General features: G+C 40.8%; 1 protein-coding gene across 12 annotated transcripts in view; it reads left to right on the top strand.

The window, feature by feature from the left end:
- Positions 1-17574, top strand: part of LOC125021121 (peripheral-type benzodiazepine receptor-associated protein 1) — a 58952-nt gene that overhangs the window by 3080 nt on the left and 38298 nt on the right. For 11 of the 12 annotated variants that reach the window (XM_047607005.1, XM_047607008.1, XM_047607015.1 and 8 more), the window contains exon 3: positions 5420-5680. In XM_047607005.1, the coding sequence (XP_047462961.1) occupies positions 5420-5680 (261 nt within the window). Of the gene's footprint in view, positions 1-4444; positions 5150-5419; positions 5681-17574 lie in introns of those variants that run through there. The other variant, XM_047607014.1, reaches the window with a different exon arrangement.

The raw sequence follows: 17574 nt of genomic DNA, 5'->3' as shown, positions 1-17574 counted from the left end.
TGTTGCAAAACCCCTCTTGAGGTCTCACTGTAAACAGTGACTTTGTCTCAGAATACTTTTATTTCAATTCTTTGTCCACAATCATCAAAGAAATGCAACCATTAACCTCAGTTTTAACCCAAAGCACTTGTTTCTGGCTTTCCCAGATGTTGCTTTACAGACTTTGACTTTTGCTGAGATTGCAAACTTTCTTTCTGATCACTCTTCCATGCAAAGCCTCTTTGTGCATCATCAGTCCTGTGTCGGCTAAACCTTTCTGAAGCTCCTCTGAAGTCACGCCTTTCTGCTTTTCTGTTTTTCCTTCAAGGTTTGGTACTCTTCCAGATTTTGCCTTGACTTCCACAGTTTCTCTCTACTGACATTTCTTTAATAACATTTCAGTGCAAACTCTGATATGAATGCGTAGTGTGAAAAATGTAGTCGTCTGCTTTACATGCATCAGTTGCTTATAAAAGCCCCTAGCTGTGTTGTTATTGAGAGTGTTATTTTAATTAAAACTTTTGACCTTATTTTGACCTTATTTTCCAACTTGCTGTAGAAGAGTTACTCAAACTTTTGCTCATACTTAATTTAGAAAAGCTATTTTAATATCTGCTTGCTGCAGGCACTGTAATTACTTGCTTTCAATTCTCTAGTCAACAAAGTATATCATTTTCCCAGGAGTGTAAAGTTGTTTTATCAAATTGTAATATGACTGGTGTAGTAAATATATATATATATATATATAAATATATATATATATATATATAAACTCTTTGTTGCTTTCAGAGTAGAACTTTGCAGGATGTATGCTAAAGCTGTTGTGGGTTAACTACAGCCTATAGCAGTTTAATCTGGCCTGACAAGCATTTATAAAATTGTTGTAATGACCCAGGACAATTGAATGTAAACAATATGGCAGCCTGCCAAAGCCTAATTCATTCTGCCATGGTCTCATAACACTTCTTTTGCATGTCTCAGACAGTGTTGCAATTGTGTTGTTTTCTGCCCTGTTGCTCTGACAAAGCATCTCTCTCCATTAGTTAGTTGTAAGTGAAGAGCACAGCCTGGACAGCTAGTTCTCATTGAGGCAGGCCACATTCTGTGTTATTTAATTCTCACTCTTTATTCAAACTGCACAAACCATATGAAAATTAGGCTAAATGAAAAAGCAGCTCTAAAATGTGATATATACATGCACTTCATTCTGTACATCAGTGAAAACCAAAGCATTCTAATATCACTGTCTCGTGTGGGTTATGGCTCCATGGGGCACAGACGGCATCCTACCTACCTGCACCAGTGCGATTCATTTATGCTTGTGCTGGTACTAGTAGGCACTGTGTTTTGTTTTTTTGTCAGTTGGATTAATTTTTGTTTCTACTTCATGCTTCACTTTCAACAATGACAACTGAAACATTGGTGTAAATGTCACAGAGGACAGTTCACACAAGTGTTTGTATCTCGGAACCTTCCTCGACGTTTTCCATCTTTATTGATCCAAAACAATCAATTTGAAACTTGCAGAGATGGAGAATTAACCAGAGATACTAAAGCGGAAACACGCTACTGCCAAGAGGACCAATCACAGCTCTTGTAGTAACACTAAGAATATATATAATCCCCATCATAATACAGTGTAAAGGTACTAGCCCAGTCCATCTATTAAATTTTAAAACCCAGTTCAAGTATAGACTTAGGTGGATGTGTTTAAGCTTTTCTTGGAGTGGCAGAAGTGGGTCAGTTTGCTTCAATCAGAGATTTTTGATCAGGTTATAGAGAGGGAATTGATAAACGAATCAAAGCCTGAACTGTGTCTATACCGCAGGACCCTCTTGTCAGTCCTTCTGGTGATTTTTTATTTATTGCACAGTGCTGCAAAGGAGTAACCCTTTTGGTGCTGCGTTGAGTTGAGCTCAGTTTTTAAAGTGTCCAAATGCAAATGCCTTTTAAAACAAGGATGGCTAGGCGGTGTTCTTTAGTAAGTATTCATGCTTTAGAGAGGGGAACTACTGTATTCTGCGTTTATGTATTTATGGAAATTTTTCCTTACACTGAAACAGTTTTTTTTTTCTAAAAACATCTATCTGTGCTATGGTAATAAATTTTCAAGGAGAAACATGATTTTGAGCTCGGAAATAATTACCTACCTTAGTGCAGCTCATTTGGTTTTTACTAAATGTAAGACTTCACAATGATACAAGTAAAATAGAAAATTCAGTAAGTTGACAGTTATTGAATGGTTGCCGTTTAGCTAAATGCAAAATTTCATCTAATTTGTAATTGACCAGCTGCCTGCTCTGCAGCCTGGTGGCAGGCAGAGGGGGAGACCCTGTCAAAATATGTTTGTGTGAAAGGACGTCAATACCACTGAGCCGTAATGGACTTGGCACCGGCTCCTTTCTGTGCAGACCATATGTGGCTCGACATACTATTAAAAATGCTGAGCAATCTTTTCTTTGTTTTATCCTCAGTTTGGCTAATTTATTTATTCTCTCTGAAGCCTGTGATAAAATATTCCTGCTGATAGCAGTGGTCATGTGTGCTGCAGCAATTTCACACGTTTTGTTCCTAGTTGGCTGCTTTGCTGTTAGCGCCACTGTTTCCAATCAGGGGGTGAATTTAAACTGTCAAAGGAGCTGAAGCAGAACAGAAGTTGAGAACCGGAGTCGTTTACAGTCTTTGGGCTACTGTAGCTATGCTCGTGTGAGCAAAATGTAAATTATAATGAGATAGACTGATGCTGAGAAATGTTAGGTTGTTAAGGCAAAAAAAGAGCGTGTGTGAGCTCTCATTTTTTAACCTTTCCATGTGTTAGAGTCAGCCTTTCCTCTGTTTTACTGACACTACGCATGTTAAAAAAGTAGGATAAATAGGATTTTCCACGTCAAGCCATCATTAATGTGACTAATTCTGTTGTTAACTGCACTGCGTTGGTAGTTGTCTACTTCAGAAAGCTGAGGGAAAATGTCTATTTTTAACTTGCTGCAGCAGCTATGGCTTCTCTGATGTTGACCTTTATTGGAACAGAAGGCAGACTGTTGCACTTTATCAAAGCAGCCACTCTACGGCATCAGCAACAAAATATAGTTTGACCTTCTGCAGACGAGTCTAGAACAGATCCGATAAGAGAAGAAAAATATCCACATTTTCAATAAACATCTCTAGAAATGTGATTAATACGCAGCGTGCAGACGGAACAGTCAAATGAGAATGTGACTCCATTTATTAACACGGGCCTGAAAACAATGGTAATGATTAATTCACAACCCTCTTAGGTCTCATTATTCAATTTTACGATATGTTCCATTTCTGAAGTGTACAGCGATCAAGTTCTGCAAAGCTAGAGCTCCCAGGGATCAGAGTTGTTTGCCTGTCTCACCGATGCGACCCTTATTTGGACCACTGTTCATAGGTACTGATCAATGCCGAGCAGGCCTAAACTTGTCTCAGAAATGTTCTGTCCATCACAGTTTTGCTGTTGTCAAAGTTGCAAAAATCCTTCTACTCTCCCGTTTTTCCTGCCTCTTACACATCAGATTTGGATGATAAAATGTTCATTTTCTGCGTAATATATCCCACCCACTGACAGGTGCCACGATAGTGAGAAAACCATTGGCTGTGAGTGGTCATAATGTTATGGCTCTTTCTGTCAGCTGTTGTCCTGCATTTTCTGATCAGGCCTGCTAAACGGTGTCCATGGTATTGGTTTACCAAGCATATTTCTGAACGTACTTTAAAGCCGCGGCCCACTCTGTTTAGCTATTTTGAGATGAGATTAGAGTAGGTGGATTGCAGCGGCCTGTTACATATGACAGGGGAAGGGTTGTGTAGCGGAATATCAACTTCTCCAGCCAGTCTGAAGTAGTTTAAGGCTTCTTTATTATCATATGACTGTCACCCGCAAAGATTTCTCCAGTTTTCTGTGGTCTAGCTTAAAAATAAATGAAACAAGTCTCTTTGATAAAAGTCATGATTGCTCTCTAGAAAAGTTAACTCTTTGCAGTTAACAAAAATAAAGAACTTAAATGTAGGTTAGGTTGAATACTGCCGATGTCCCCCCATTATTATCCTTAATCCTTAATCTTTTTTAAAAAAATTGTTCATTTGAATTTAGGAAGTGGGAACCCCATACATCCACTTTTATTGTTGAATCAGTGCTTTAGTTCCAGTCTAGTTCCATGTTACTTGTCTGACATCTTATTATTTATTGTTTGTTTCTTTAGTGATCAACTGCAGTAAAACATTAGAATTAGTCTGGATTGGACACACTTGCCTCCTGCAGTCTCCCTCTGTTGCAGCGTCTACTGCCTCTTGAACAATCAATAGGCAGCCGACATCATTCCAGCGTCGTCTCCATGGAAACGAGCTCTAGTCCCTGTAATGATTGGGCCCCGTCTCGAAGCCTGCCTTTTTGTGATAGGACGAGGGGGGAGCAGCTCTCCCTGCCCCCCTCCTCTCAGCGACACTCGCCGTCTTACACACACATTTTTCCCTTCGTCCTCTTTCTTCACCTTTACGGCGCGGCTACCAAAATGGGATTAAGACGCCCTGTCGACTCTTATTGCGTCCGGATGAAATGCATTTTGACACGGCGGCATCAATGAGGAGAGACTCGCAGCTGAGGAGTCAACATGCCACCCACATCTGAGCCTCACTGAGAGAATGGGGACAGGAGCGGGGACCTGTTAGTCAGAACGTTCTCGGGTATTTTTCTCCATCACACGCCTCTTCTCGTTTCATATTCAGTTCGGGCCTACGGTACATGGGCTGTTTCAGCAATGCGTAGAGTAAGAAGTGGACTGGTGTGGCTTCTTTTTCTATTTATGACAAAGCACCTTGATGTGACAGACAGGAAAAAAAAAAACAGACTATATCAGTGTAATGAGCAGGACTCTGGATGTGTGTGCCTCACACATGACAAACACTAACAACAGTACGCTCAAGAATGCTACCATGCAGTGACAGTCGTCGAATTGCCTTCCCAAGCCAAGTCCGGGAATATGTGATATCTCTTTGGAGCAGATTGTCCTCATTTTGGAAGACGTCACTGCGCAGAGAGAGAAGAGCTACTTTACAACTCCTCGTTCATCTGTAACGCTTTTCACTGAACCTCAACAATCTGGACTAGTGCTATTTTTGTCGATCCTACTTTCCACAGATCTATGAGGTTTGTAGTTCCATTACTGACAGACCCGACGAGAACAGCGCTTAGCTGGCTTTCAAACAGTTCACATTAAATGTAAAAAATAAAAACATTCCTGCTTATGAACTGTCAGACAAAGTGAGAACGGTGACATCTGAATCATTCTGAAGTCACCCTGCAACAGCTGGTCCGTGTAATTCTGCCCCAGTAAATGAAAAGTCTGTGATGGCCCTGTCTTGGCTGAGTTTTTCATTTAGTCATATCGATCTCATCTCCTCTCTTTGACTTTGACAGAGAGTGATGTATGACCTGTGCACTCGGCCCGAGCAGCCCGAGCCTGCACCGGCACACGCAGACATGGAGAGCCGCGAGGAGGCTGAGGCTCTTGGGCGACAACAGCAAGAGTTGAGAAGCTCGGGGGAGCAGGATAATAAACAGCACGGGCTCTTGGACAAGGCAGGCTCAACCAATATCACCTCCACGTCGCTGTTAGGAAAAAGACACCATTCGCTTTATGCAAACCTCGGTGGGTTTGAAGTGGAAGGAATACGAAAGGTAAGCGTGAAATACTTGATGTGTATTCTTGTACCATTGTATGGAGAAACACAGAGATGTGTTATATGGCGTACTGACGTAGTGTATTAGGAAAACAAACAGTTATCGTGGTAGCTCTTAACATGCACAATATAATATAAGATTGTGTGTGTGTGGATGTGTGACAGTGACGGTGTGTGCAATATATTTTCTTGATACTCAATTTGGAACATTGCTGTTGTGGAAACACAAAGCTGGCAGGAATTATGCTGACATTATAACTCTTTTCACACCTCTGTGTCCTCTTAGGGAACAGAAGATCCACTTAATGGTTTAGCCAATGGAAAATCAATACTGAACCCTTGAGATTTTCTTGTAGCAGATGTAGCTCAAATACACATGCTTGTACCATGAGAGATACCACTGAGATTCAAAAACATGTGGAATAACTGATTGGCAGTGGTTTAACTGGTCAGGAGATACAGTTTAAATGTTGTAGAAAGTGTCTTGGTGCTGCTGGCATAGCGGGGTAGTCCGTGAAGAGCAACACGTGAAGACAGCTGAATCAGCCTGGGCTGCTACTAAGTAATCAGCTACACCACGTTTTTTTTTTTTGTTGTTGTTTTTTTTTGGCATGTTGATTCTCTCATCAATTAGTCAAATATCTTATTTGGTCTCTGCAATATCCTGCTAGGCATCAAATACTAGAGCTAGTGGCCATATTTTTGCCATAAAAACACCAGACCTGTTTCCTTTGTTTGAAGCTGTGAGCATATCCTTAGTTGTGACAGGATTTCATCATCTTACTACCAAGGTAGTAATCTGTGCATAGTATTTCCCGCTGGGTTCCCCACCCCTACCACTTCATTACCCAATCTGCACAATCGCAGTTTAGTAAAAGCCCCTAATGAACTGTCAACACACAACCTGGGAGGCGATCTGTGGCCACAGACGCTGAGAGGGAGCATTAAATGATGCATTAGAAATGATTATTTGGCCATTTCATAGTGGGGGGTAGGCAGTTGTGTCTTTCAGCAGGAGACTGTCACTCAGATTGTTCTTTCTAATTATTTTCAGTGGGGCCACCTCAGTCGTCCTTTTGTTTTCTTAAAGCCTGCGCCGCCCATAATTGATGACTGTGTCTGCGATGTGTGTTCGTTCGAGGGGATGCATTTTTTATAAGACCAAGATTGTTTCTTCAGAGACACTGTTTACATGGACGCTAGTGTTCCACTCAGAATGACAATAAAAGCAATAGAACACCATCAGAACAGACTGGAACAAGGAACAATAAATTTCTCTCGGATTGTTTGGGGTCTGTGTTAATAAAAAGAGCTACTAGCACCTAGTAACCAAATGCTTAGTCCAGGTCTCTCTTGCTGTGGTTGGAATAAATAAATCACCTCTGTGAATGTTCACTCCTCGAGGAGTTTCTGGGAGTGTTTGGCATGCTGATGGATGTTTTTGGGGCTGTGTGATGGACAAGTGTAACAGCAACATATTCATACACATACAGTGACAGGTTGTAGGACTGACAGATTGCGAGCGGAGGGACTTCTTTCTCTCTATCAGTTGAAACATGCCCCGTAATGCAATCCAAATGGCATGTTACCAGACTCTTTTTCCGATAAGAAATAAGTGTGGCTACTTCAAGCTGTGGTCAATCATCATATGAAACATATTTATGTTCAAGGGTGTTATTTAGATGAATTCTCGAAAATTTGTTGTACTTTGAGATCCAAATTGTCAAGTAGTTCTAAGTGTTCATTTGCTGGAGGAAGGAATCCACTTAAGGTTAACAGGCTTGTTGACTGTGTGGTCCTCTGTGATCCACTCTCTTTAACACCTGTCTTGATACCATATGGCTTCCTCTTTGATTGGTGGGTGTGCGGCATCCAAATGGCGCTTCAAAGAGATGATATGCAAAACCCAGTTTGTCCTATTACTTCAGTCAAGACGGTTGATTTTTGATGATTGACTGTTTATGAAGCTCTCATTTTGAAGCTAAGACCAGGTTTGGAGGCTAAACTCGTTTGAAAGTGGCCTTATGTTCAGGGTTGCATCAGTGTACAACATCAGTGTACTCTATGCTGTGGTATTGAATATCTGTACTCTCAATTTAGTTGCAGCTGTCCAAATTGTCTCTAAAAGCAGTTATTTTGGTGTGCTGTGCTTTTTTGAATATGGGAAGGTGTGCAGCCATTCCCTGACTACGTACTGAAACTACTCTTTGTTACAGTACTTCTCCTCTCACGAAAAATACCTTTACCCCGCTTAATCCAGCTATCAGGGGCATATCCTACTTTTATAATAACCCAAACATGGAAGTATGTGCCACTCAGCCTTTTGACAGCTGAGCTGGGCAGCGGCAGTAAATATAGCCTTTGGTGCCTCGTCAACATGTTATTTCCCCGTTGTGGATAAAATGCCGTAACCAAGGCTCAGCAAAACATCTGGAGAGAGTTTCACATGACTCAAAGCTTTCTCTGAGTAAGAGGCTGTGCTTAATCGTTGGTCATTTCTATAGTTTGTAAGTGTCCTTCCATAAACCAAAACTGGGTTTTCTTTACCATATGAACACATACATTAAAAATGTTTCCAGGAACAAAGCACATAGAATGAATGCTTCAATGCATGTTTACAGATGGAGCCTTCCCCTGCTTGTAGAGACAGTACTGGTCAGTGCTCCACTGTTATTGTGGTTTAACTTTTGAGGCAGCTTGGGAAGTGCTTATTTATTCAGCAAGCTGTACTCCGACTAGGCTCTGCTGGCAAAAACTGACTGTGTTCTACCCTTACCAAGCAGGCCAGCCGAGAGGAGCTTCTCTCCGCATCTCCCTGTAGTGCTAAACTAAAACAGCACTTTGAAGTTTATGGAGGAGGGGAGAGTGACGCAGCTTAGGTTTATAGCAAGCTGCAAAAACACATTGGACATGTTTGCTTTCGACAACAGCAGAGATCTTTTGCTAAATGCGGAGTGCGGGGAGTTATACACTCTGACGCCAGCCCTGCATACCGCCCCAGTTTGTACCCATGGGAATCTGAAAGTGGAGCAATGTGTCTCCAAGACCTGATTTTACTAAAACTTTGCTTATGAAGGATGTAACCATGTCGCCTGGATAGAGTTTATGATTAATCTTTTTTGTGTTCTACCGTTGATGATGACAGGCCCGCCAACCTGTGTTAGAAGATTGTTTTTCTTTTGTCTTCAGTTGTAGTAATTATGCAATATGATCATATGTAAACTCATTTTCTGTTAATATGCAGTATTTCTTAGAGTAGTTTCTAGTAGCTCTGTACATGATGGTAGAAAACCTTTTATGATGACTGGGAGTGTTTTTTTTTTACAAAAATGTGTACATATGTTCATACAGTAGATGCTGTGATGAGGTCCTAAGTGTTTGACGACATCCTCCTGGATTCTGTTGCAGTCTAAAATTTTGTTATCTTATTGTGCCTACTGTGAAACTCAAATATTGATTTTTTTCCTTGATTGCTTAATTTTCCTTTTCCTTGAAATGCAATAGATTATATTTCTGTTGCGTTTCAGTCTGTGCTGGGAGAAGATCCTCTCCTCTTTTGTCTGTGGCTTCTTCCATTAAAGTTTGTGGGTGAGATTTTCTCTCATCTGAATCAACAGTGAAAGGATGGAGACTGCTTGTAACTCCCATTATTGCAAATTTATATTTATATTGGACTTCCAATAATGATTATTTAACATGTATGTTTATTTACTTATTTTTTTAATTGATAATTTTTCCTATAAAACAACAGAAAATGGTGTGAAATGTCCATACGGGTTTGCATGTTGCTGCACCCCACTGCTCCTCTATTGTTCTTGTAGTGGTTGGTACATGGGCTGGAATTGCCGTAGCGTTGCCTTAGAAGGCGCGGATAAAGGGCATGACCGGAGAGACACAAAGACACTTTGTGATGAGCACACTGTGTGTACTGTTTATTTTTGCTTTCTTAATTTATTGCAGTCAACCCTCGATTCTTGTAACTCTGATGTCTGGTCTTTGCGCGTCACAAGAGCTTTGATCAACCCCGTACATAATAATATATTTACAGCCAAGTCATAAGAAGTCTCACTTTACCTTGAAACTCACATTCACAGTATTTGATTTTGTGATCAACATTGCGAGACAGTCCTCAAAAAGACCAACATCTGTGTAACATTTCTCCCCTGTTGCTGATTTATGCCACATGGTTCTACATCTGTGTGTTTGTTTGTGTTCATGTGAACGTGTTTTATTGACTTGTGAATAATTGATAGAGCAGTGTGTGGGAAGTCTCTAGAGTCCTGGTCTCTTAGAATACCCCGGCCCAAACATCATTGTCTGTCTGTCTGCTGTCTGGCTGTAATGAGGAGCTCAGTTGAACAGGGGTTAGAAATGGTGTCTGCTGTCACTTTCACTTGCATTGCAGAGCTACTGGTTATCCGCGCTGATATGAAGTGATAACCTGCATACATGTGATATGTACAGAATACTGTACATAAGATCTTGCTGTGGAAAATTCTGAAATGAAAAGAAATGCTGGAAATGAATACACTGTAATTTATACAATACCACTAACACAGCCCTTTTGTGTACACCAGCTATCATGAATATTATTTATATATCTCTTATTGGAAAGAGCAAGAAAATATGTTTTCTTGTCTTTGTCCATCACATGCTCCCTTAAATCGCTCTTTCAGTTTTCCAGTCATCATTATACCTCCTCCTAATGAATTCTAATCCTATTTATCGTGAGAACAATAGAAGTTACATGGTGTGATGTAGTTTAGCTTCTACTTTATATTACACTCAGTACATTAGACTATTCCTCCTCTTTTTTTTTTTTGCTGACCTCTATCCAGACGGCTCCGTATTTGCCGTCTCTGACATTTCTGTGTCATTTGGTGTTGCCTCCAAACTGCTGGCGAGATTAAACCTATGATTACCTCTGTTCCCGCACACAATGGCGATTGCCTGGAGGATGAAAGGGAGACTCATTTTTTTTGCTCCAGTGTTTGCCCGGGAAGGTCACTCAGACCTTTCATTACCGGAGGGAATCTACCAGATTTTTGTCTGTGACGTGTAAAGGTTTTCTGTGGAGCACTTAAACATGGCTTTAGATTTAATGACGGTTTTGACCCTCTGCTGTACAAGACAGTGTGTCTTTTGTGATCAATTGGAAACTCCTCTTTAAGCCTTTGTGATGTTCTTCTAAAATGATATTCCTTGTCTGCCTCATGGTGGCAAAGACTACTTCTAGATCATGATATTACTTGATCTTATCAAGGTCATTCTTGATGTCCGCTCTTATTTCCTTCCTTTTGATTATTGCTTTTAAAGCGATGCTGCCTGACTTAATGTGTAGTAGACCGATGTTAACGCTTAGTGTCAAGGACAGGCCAATCAATATTCTGTAATCCTGCTGACAGAGAGAACACAAACCCATCTATGACTAACTGGTGTTTGGTTTGTTTCATCTATTCCCAACAATATGTCTCCGTTGGAAACTTTTCAAGGAATGTTACAGCTGTTCATCAGGGAGCTCTGGGTGATGAGATGCTGGCCGGGGTGAACTGCAGTGATGACAGTGACGGAGTAGGAGGGGGGGGGGATTTTTGGCAACTTCCAAGAGTGACGACAAGGTCCTTTTGGGGCAAGTTGGAAGCATTTTCTGAATTAATTTCAAGCACTTCCATTTCTGGCTGAGTGCAGTGCAGCATGTGGAGGTCAAGGCAATCTGCAGAATGAAACGGGCTGGATGGTGCGCTCATATTTATCATTTGCTCACGTTGATTGGTTGCATCAGTCAGTTAGCACATGCAGTTTAACCTCAGTCGCATACTCCTTTTAATAGAGCGCGCAGACGAAGCCAAATGCGGTTGCATTCTGGTGTCTATTTACTAAACTCGGTGCCATGCTGGCAATCTAAGAGCCAACACAAATCAGAGTTAGTATTTTGTGAGGCATATGATATTCAGTGAGTGAGCCAGTGCGTAATTTAATATACTGTAGTGCATAACGCTGTAGTGCATGAACAAGGCAGAGTAGGGAAGGAAGACGAATGTTAATATCTCTCCGCATAACAAAGCCAAATGTTGTCTCTTTTCCATATTATGACAACATGCATGGATAAAGTAAAACGTTACAGGAGATTCTGTATAGCTATTACTGCAGATTTCCATAAATTAAGTTGCTCTTGGTCTGATAGCGGGGGGTTGAGGATGTTTGTATGCATATGCAATTTCCTCTGACAAGATGAAGGGTTATATTCTTTTGAAGCTCTCTGTGTTGATCCTGTGGAGGGTCAGGAGAGAACCAAATCATCTCGGATGCATTCTGTCTCCCTTCCATCCGTTTTCTGCTGACACCGAACGAAATGAAATTAATTTGGTGACCCCTCCTTATGTTCATCTTCCTACCTTTTCAAAAGGGCCAGATGTTCTCTGCATGTCTGGCCCTCGGAAGCTCAAGGGCTCGTGACATTTTTATTTGTGGATATGGAGCTGATGAGGCAGCCGTGCTAGTATGGATTTTAATTACTGCTCTGCCTGGACCGTGTTGTAATGGTTTTGTGGATGAAGCCACTTCGCTTGCATCAATCACAAAGTCACTACAAGTAAAACAGATGAATTAGCATATTACTTCATGGCGTGTGCTTGCTTTCGTGATTTCCAGTCTAATCATGGGCTAGAAACTCCACAGCTCAAGGCTTTTTAAGGTGTGGTGTGGAAATATATGCACATCTTATATCCTTGATGTATGGGGTGGATGAGGCTCCTCCAGACAGCGCATCTTATCTTTGCACATGCTCACCCAGAAGACTTTCGTCTGAGGGGTGGTAGAGGTAGCATGCAGGATGCCTGCGGGGAGTAGAGGGGTGTCTTGTGTTGCCTCTTTGTTCTCGCTGGATGAGAGACCCCCTAATCTGTCACCGTCATGTGCCCCGGGGAGATGAGTCGTGATAAATACAGGAGGGGATTTGAGGGGACACTTAAGAAGGCTTCTTCATGACTTATAAATGAGTTTAGGGAGGGAACTGCTGTTAATAAAACACCCTGGGCCACAAACGGCTTTGTGTTTTTTTTTTTTTTTTAGGTTTTATGTAGATTTAAAGAGACTTCTTGGGCATCTTCACCCCTGTTCCTTTCTGCACGTAGGAAAGCTAGATAAAAGGAAGATATTGCTGCCTTGATAGTCATTGGAATAAAACACAATCTTAGAAAGGGTGTTTACAGATAGCATATGAAAATACTTTGTATTAAAAAAACGTTTCTTTTCACTGTGAGACAAGCAGCACCATGTTCATCATGTGAGATCTGAGTGGGAACAGAGTTGCACAAAAAAAGAGAATGTATGACTTGCGGCTCAGAGTGTGTGTTTTGAAGATGTTTGATAGTCAAACTGTTTCTGAAACCACACTAACAAGCCGCTGACGCTACAGGAGACAAACATAAGGAGTCGTTCATTTAAACCTATGTTGTACCACGTAACACATATCGTGAAGTGTATTTTCTTCACTTGGCTGCCACTTCCAGTCCATATTGTTCCGTATTGTTGTCACGTTTTTCAGCTCAGCTTTTAACTAAAACTATGTTTACGCACCATTTTCTCTGACCACGCGGTATTTGACGGTTTGGCCTGTGGGTGGAGGCTTTTCCCTCTCCAATATTGCTGTGATCACATCAGGCCTGGCTTAATTAAGACATTTCCAGATTCAGCAGACTGCTTCCTTCATGCCAATGAATGAATCTCAGCTGCATGTACATGTTGTAGAGCGTCTTCATGCATAGATTTAATTTGCAGGCAGCAGAGCTGAATCATGATAGCGTATCTACCCCTTGTTTAATTAGTTGCTAGTGTGTGTCACGGTTTTATGGTCTGTGCTGTGTCTGTGGGAATAGCAGTAAAACAGACTTCACCAAATCTACAATCAATAAAATGAGTGTGAGGTATTGATGTTTTGTTTTTGTTTTTTTTTCTGCGGTACACCCTGTGATTGTATTGCTCCAGTTCATATTCATGGACTAGTATAATGTCGCAGATTTGAGCTTTTATACTGCTGCTTCAGTTATCATGTCTAATGAAGAGTTAACAATGGCGAAGCGTGTGTGTCTATGAGCCTGTCTGCGTCTTTGTCTTGCGGTCTCCTTAGAGGCTTATAGTGGGGGATTTCTGGCTGTCAGCTAAAAATGCTGATGTTGGTGTTTCTGTGAAACCAGACATTTCCATACGCGTAACAAAGCTTGCCATGCCATCTCCAACAAAAGAACAATCTGGTTGTGTGACCTTATGAATATGTAAAAATAAGTCCCTGAACGTTTAATGATCTTTTCCAGTTTGTTGGTCACTTGAGTCTCCTATTGTCTTATACATATAACAAAAGCAAACACAACCTGGTACATCGTCTCTTTTCCCTACAGCCTATTCTATTGGTTTTACATTTACTGTTAGCATTCCTTGACTTCATAGGATTTCTGCAAAGATATATTCCTATGATTGATTTTCTATTGTGTCACTAAATGACACAGAATGATAAATAAATAAACAGAAGAATATGGTATTGTTTTATCTCTAGTAGTATTTGAAGCTGTAAGAATGGATCTAAAATGATGCCATAATTGAGTCGCTTCTGTCTATTGTGTTTTATATTCAGTTTCTTCCCTGGTTGACTATAAAAGTAAAGCTGTCTCTGTATCCCACCACTCAATATATTTTTTTTATCTCATATATTTATAATATACACAAAAACTGTTTTATAATCTCCGGATTAGACACTGATATTAACAATAACAAGATTTCTCTCTAAAGCCTAGTACCTGCCCATTTCTGTGCCCCGACTCTGATTTCAGTAAAAGCAGAAGTAGTCCTGAAAATCTCTAAGCCATTTTTACTGAGCCTCCCAGAGGGATATTAAACAGCAACTGGCCCAGATAATCAGAAGGTAATTGTGCCTGCTCCCTCTATAAAGCTCAGTCTAGTCAGTGTCAGTTTACTATTACAAATAAAAGTAAGTGATACCTAATAACATGCCATTTATAAAGTTTCTCCTGTGATGCTGTTTTTTTTGTGTAACTTTAGCGTGAGTGTGGCTCAGCGGCAGATTAGCTCGTCCACTAATAACAGAGGTTTGGTTTTAAGCTTCTCTTGTTCTCATGTGCATAGCAGTGGATAGTTTTTCTATACAGTGTACAGTTATATATATTAGTAGCAGTGTACATTCACTATTCAGAAAATCATTTTCTATCCCGTCTTGTAGTGGAGTAGATAGAATAGTGCAGCAGCAGTTAACCTCTGTATGTTTTCATTTACATATTGTGGAAGTCACAATAAACACGACTTGAATGTTGAAATTGGAAAACATTTGAGTTTAAAGTCCTTAAGTTTGCCTGTGAGGCTATGCCTTTAAAAACTCTCCTGGCTCTGCTGATGTTGCTTCTACTTACAAGGTCAGTAACATATGCTGCTGCTCCAGCAGCCTGTTCTGATGCCAGTTCATGACGACAGTGTGATGGTAGAGTTTGACCTTCCTTGGCACACTTATGCAGTAGTAAAGGCAGAGCCACTTTCCCAACTCAATATCTAGTTTAGGCAGAAGTTTGTCTTTCGCCACAAATAGATTCTTAACTGCATGGAAACAAACCTGTAGGTCTTTCTGTGCCAACAAGTTTCCCTTCATCCTGTGTGGCACAATCTTCCAGAGCATGTTTGGATGGATGTGTTTTGTTTGAATATGAAGTTAAACACATGCTCTTCTAATGTAGAAACCTCAGTGTCTTATCAGTGTATTATCAACAACAAAATAATACATTTTCTTCCAGTTTCTTCCAGTTGATGGTGTTTTTTTTAAGACTGCATCAGTATGGTAAGCAGTGTTAGTGTAATTTGTATGTTGTAAGTGTGTGCTTTATAGTAAGGACATACACACTAATTATTGCAGACATATTCACTGAGTATTAGAGGGTGGCTCCATTAAAACCAGGGCCTGGGCTCTCCTGACAGACGTTTGTGCAGAGACCCCTCTGCCCTCCTGCTACTCAGTTACATCTGCCTTGTCTGACTGAGCCAGGCCCATGTGAAACCAGCACTGCTGTGAGAGAGAGGGGAGAACCGTCTGAATGCTAATTCGTTCGCTGGCCTTGGTTAGACCTCACCACCTGCAGGCCTATTCTGTGGCACAGAGAGAAGCAAGAGCTGAGTGGTTTGTAGTTTGCAAGAAGCCAGCACCATTACCTCAGACCTAAAGAAAAGCCTCCGGTGTATTCCATTATTATTCCCAGGAAACAATCATACAGCATGGACAGACTCCAAGATCATTAGAATCAGAATGGAGGCAGGCAGAGGCTGAGTTCAGTCTGGCTGGCCTTCCTCTGAGGTGATTGATTGGGCTTTAGCGTCCCGGCCTGGAGAGGAAGACTGCTACGCTGGGACTGATGACAAAATAACTCTCAAGGACACAAAGGTTCATCTGTGAACTGATGGTTGCTGTGTATAGTACAGAGTGCTCCTCCTGGTAGCCTGCCGTTTTATGGAACACAAAGGACGCTGTTATTTTTTTCCCAATAACATCTCCTCAGCTGAAATCGGAAACACTAATTTGGGTTGCAACAGATTCTGCAGGAGGCGATTGCAGCTTTTCAACGTGACTTCACACAAGCTGGTTGTCACTGAGGTTCTTCACATCTAAGCTGCATTAGTAAGTCATGTAGTGATAAATCATGGTGACAGCATTTATAAAGCACACTGTAAACATGTCCAGTCAAAGCAGAGCATTAGAACACACTCATTATTTCTTAAGAGTAGGTAGATAGATAAGATACTGCAGCTACCTAATATCTGTATTTAATTAGTTTCTACTCTTCATTGCTATTTTTAAATTCATCAGAGAACTGATAGTCTCATTATTTTCTGACCACTCTGAACAGAGTGAATACTTTGTGCTGCTTTCAAACATTCCTGCTCGATATATGCAGTGAAAACACCAAAGTAACCCCAGGCAGTTAATTTACACACTCTTCCTGACAGACCACAGGTCCATTTATTGTCTAATTTGTTTCTGTTTATATATGTTCAACATGTCTTTCTGAACTGAAATGAAGTAGCAGCTCTTATCTTGTTAGACTACAAAAAGGGCCAAGGTTTGGATTTTGTCTGCAAATCATCCTAAAATATCCAATCCAAAGTAGAAAGCAGCAGTGAGCTTCCGATTGTTAGAGCTGCAGAGCGGTATTGACACAAATTGCTCTCAGGTTTTCTTGTTAAACCTCGTAAAATTCCTGTAGTGTAGTTTTGATATACTGTAGAAATCAACTATGATCTTACTTTATACTGTACATCTCATGAGCGTGTGGACAGCAGGGTACAGTGAAAGGAGTCAATAACTCACTGAGAAATTGGAGGTGTGCAGCCCGTCACCAGCAGCTCACTGTCATCTCCCATCAGTCTCTGTAATATTCCGGATATTAACGGATCCACTGTTGAGAAATGAGTGAATGGTACCTGATGTTCAGTTTGGATTAGCAGCTCAACTCTGAACCCACCGGCTATCGTCTGAGAATTTAGCGTTACGCATTCATATTCAGATATCTGTTCATAGCTATTACATTAGCAATGCCTTATTGCAGCATTTCCTCTGTGAATATTGCCACATAATAAAAGTTCACTTTCATACTTTCATGGGTCATAAGCTTCGTCACCATTTTACTACCTCGTCAGCAGTAGGGACTGAATCTTTGAAAATGACACATTTAGGGAGTAAATTGTCATATTCTGCCAGAAAACAAGTAATGCCACGTGGATAGATTTTACCAATTTAACATTTTGTAAAACTCCATCATCCCCAAATGATAAATCAACACAATAATTGAACAAGCACTCCCAGCGTCCCTAAAAAATGTATGTACGATCAGCAAAGCAAAT

Source organism: Mugil cephalus, chromosome 15 (genome assembly GCF_022458985.1).
Source record: "Mugil cephalus isolate CIBA_MC_2020 chromosome 15, CIBA_Mcephalus_1.1, whole genome shotgun sequence".
In the NCBI taxonomy this organism is placed as follows: Eukaryota; Metazoa; Chordata; class Actinopteri; order Mugiliformes; family Mugilidae; genus Mugil; species Mugil cephalus.
Note: the sequence above shows the minus strand (reverse complement) of the source record. Positions and strands in the feature narration are given on the sequence as shown.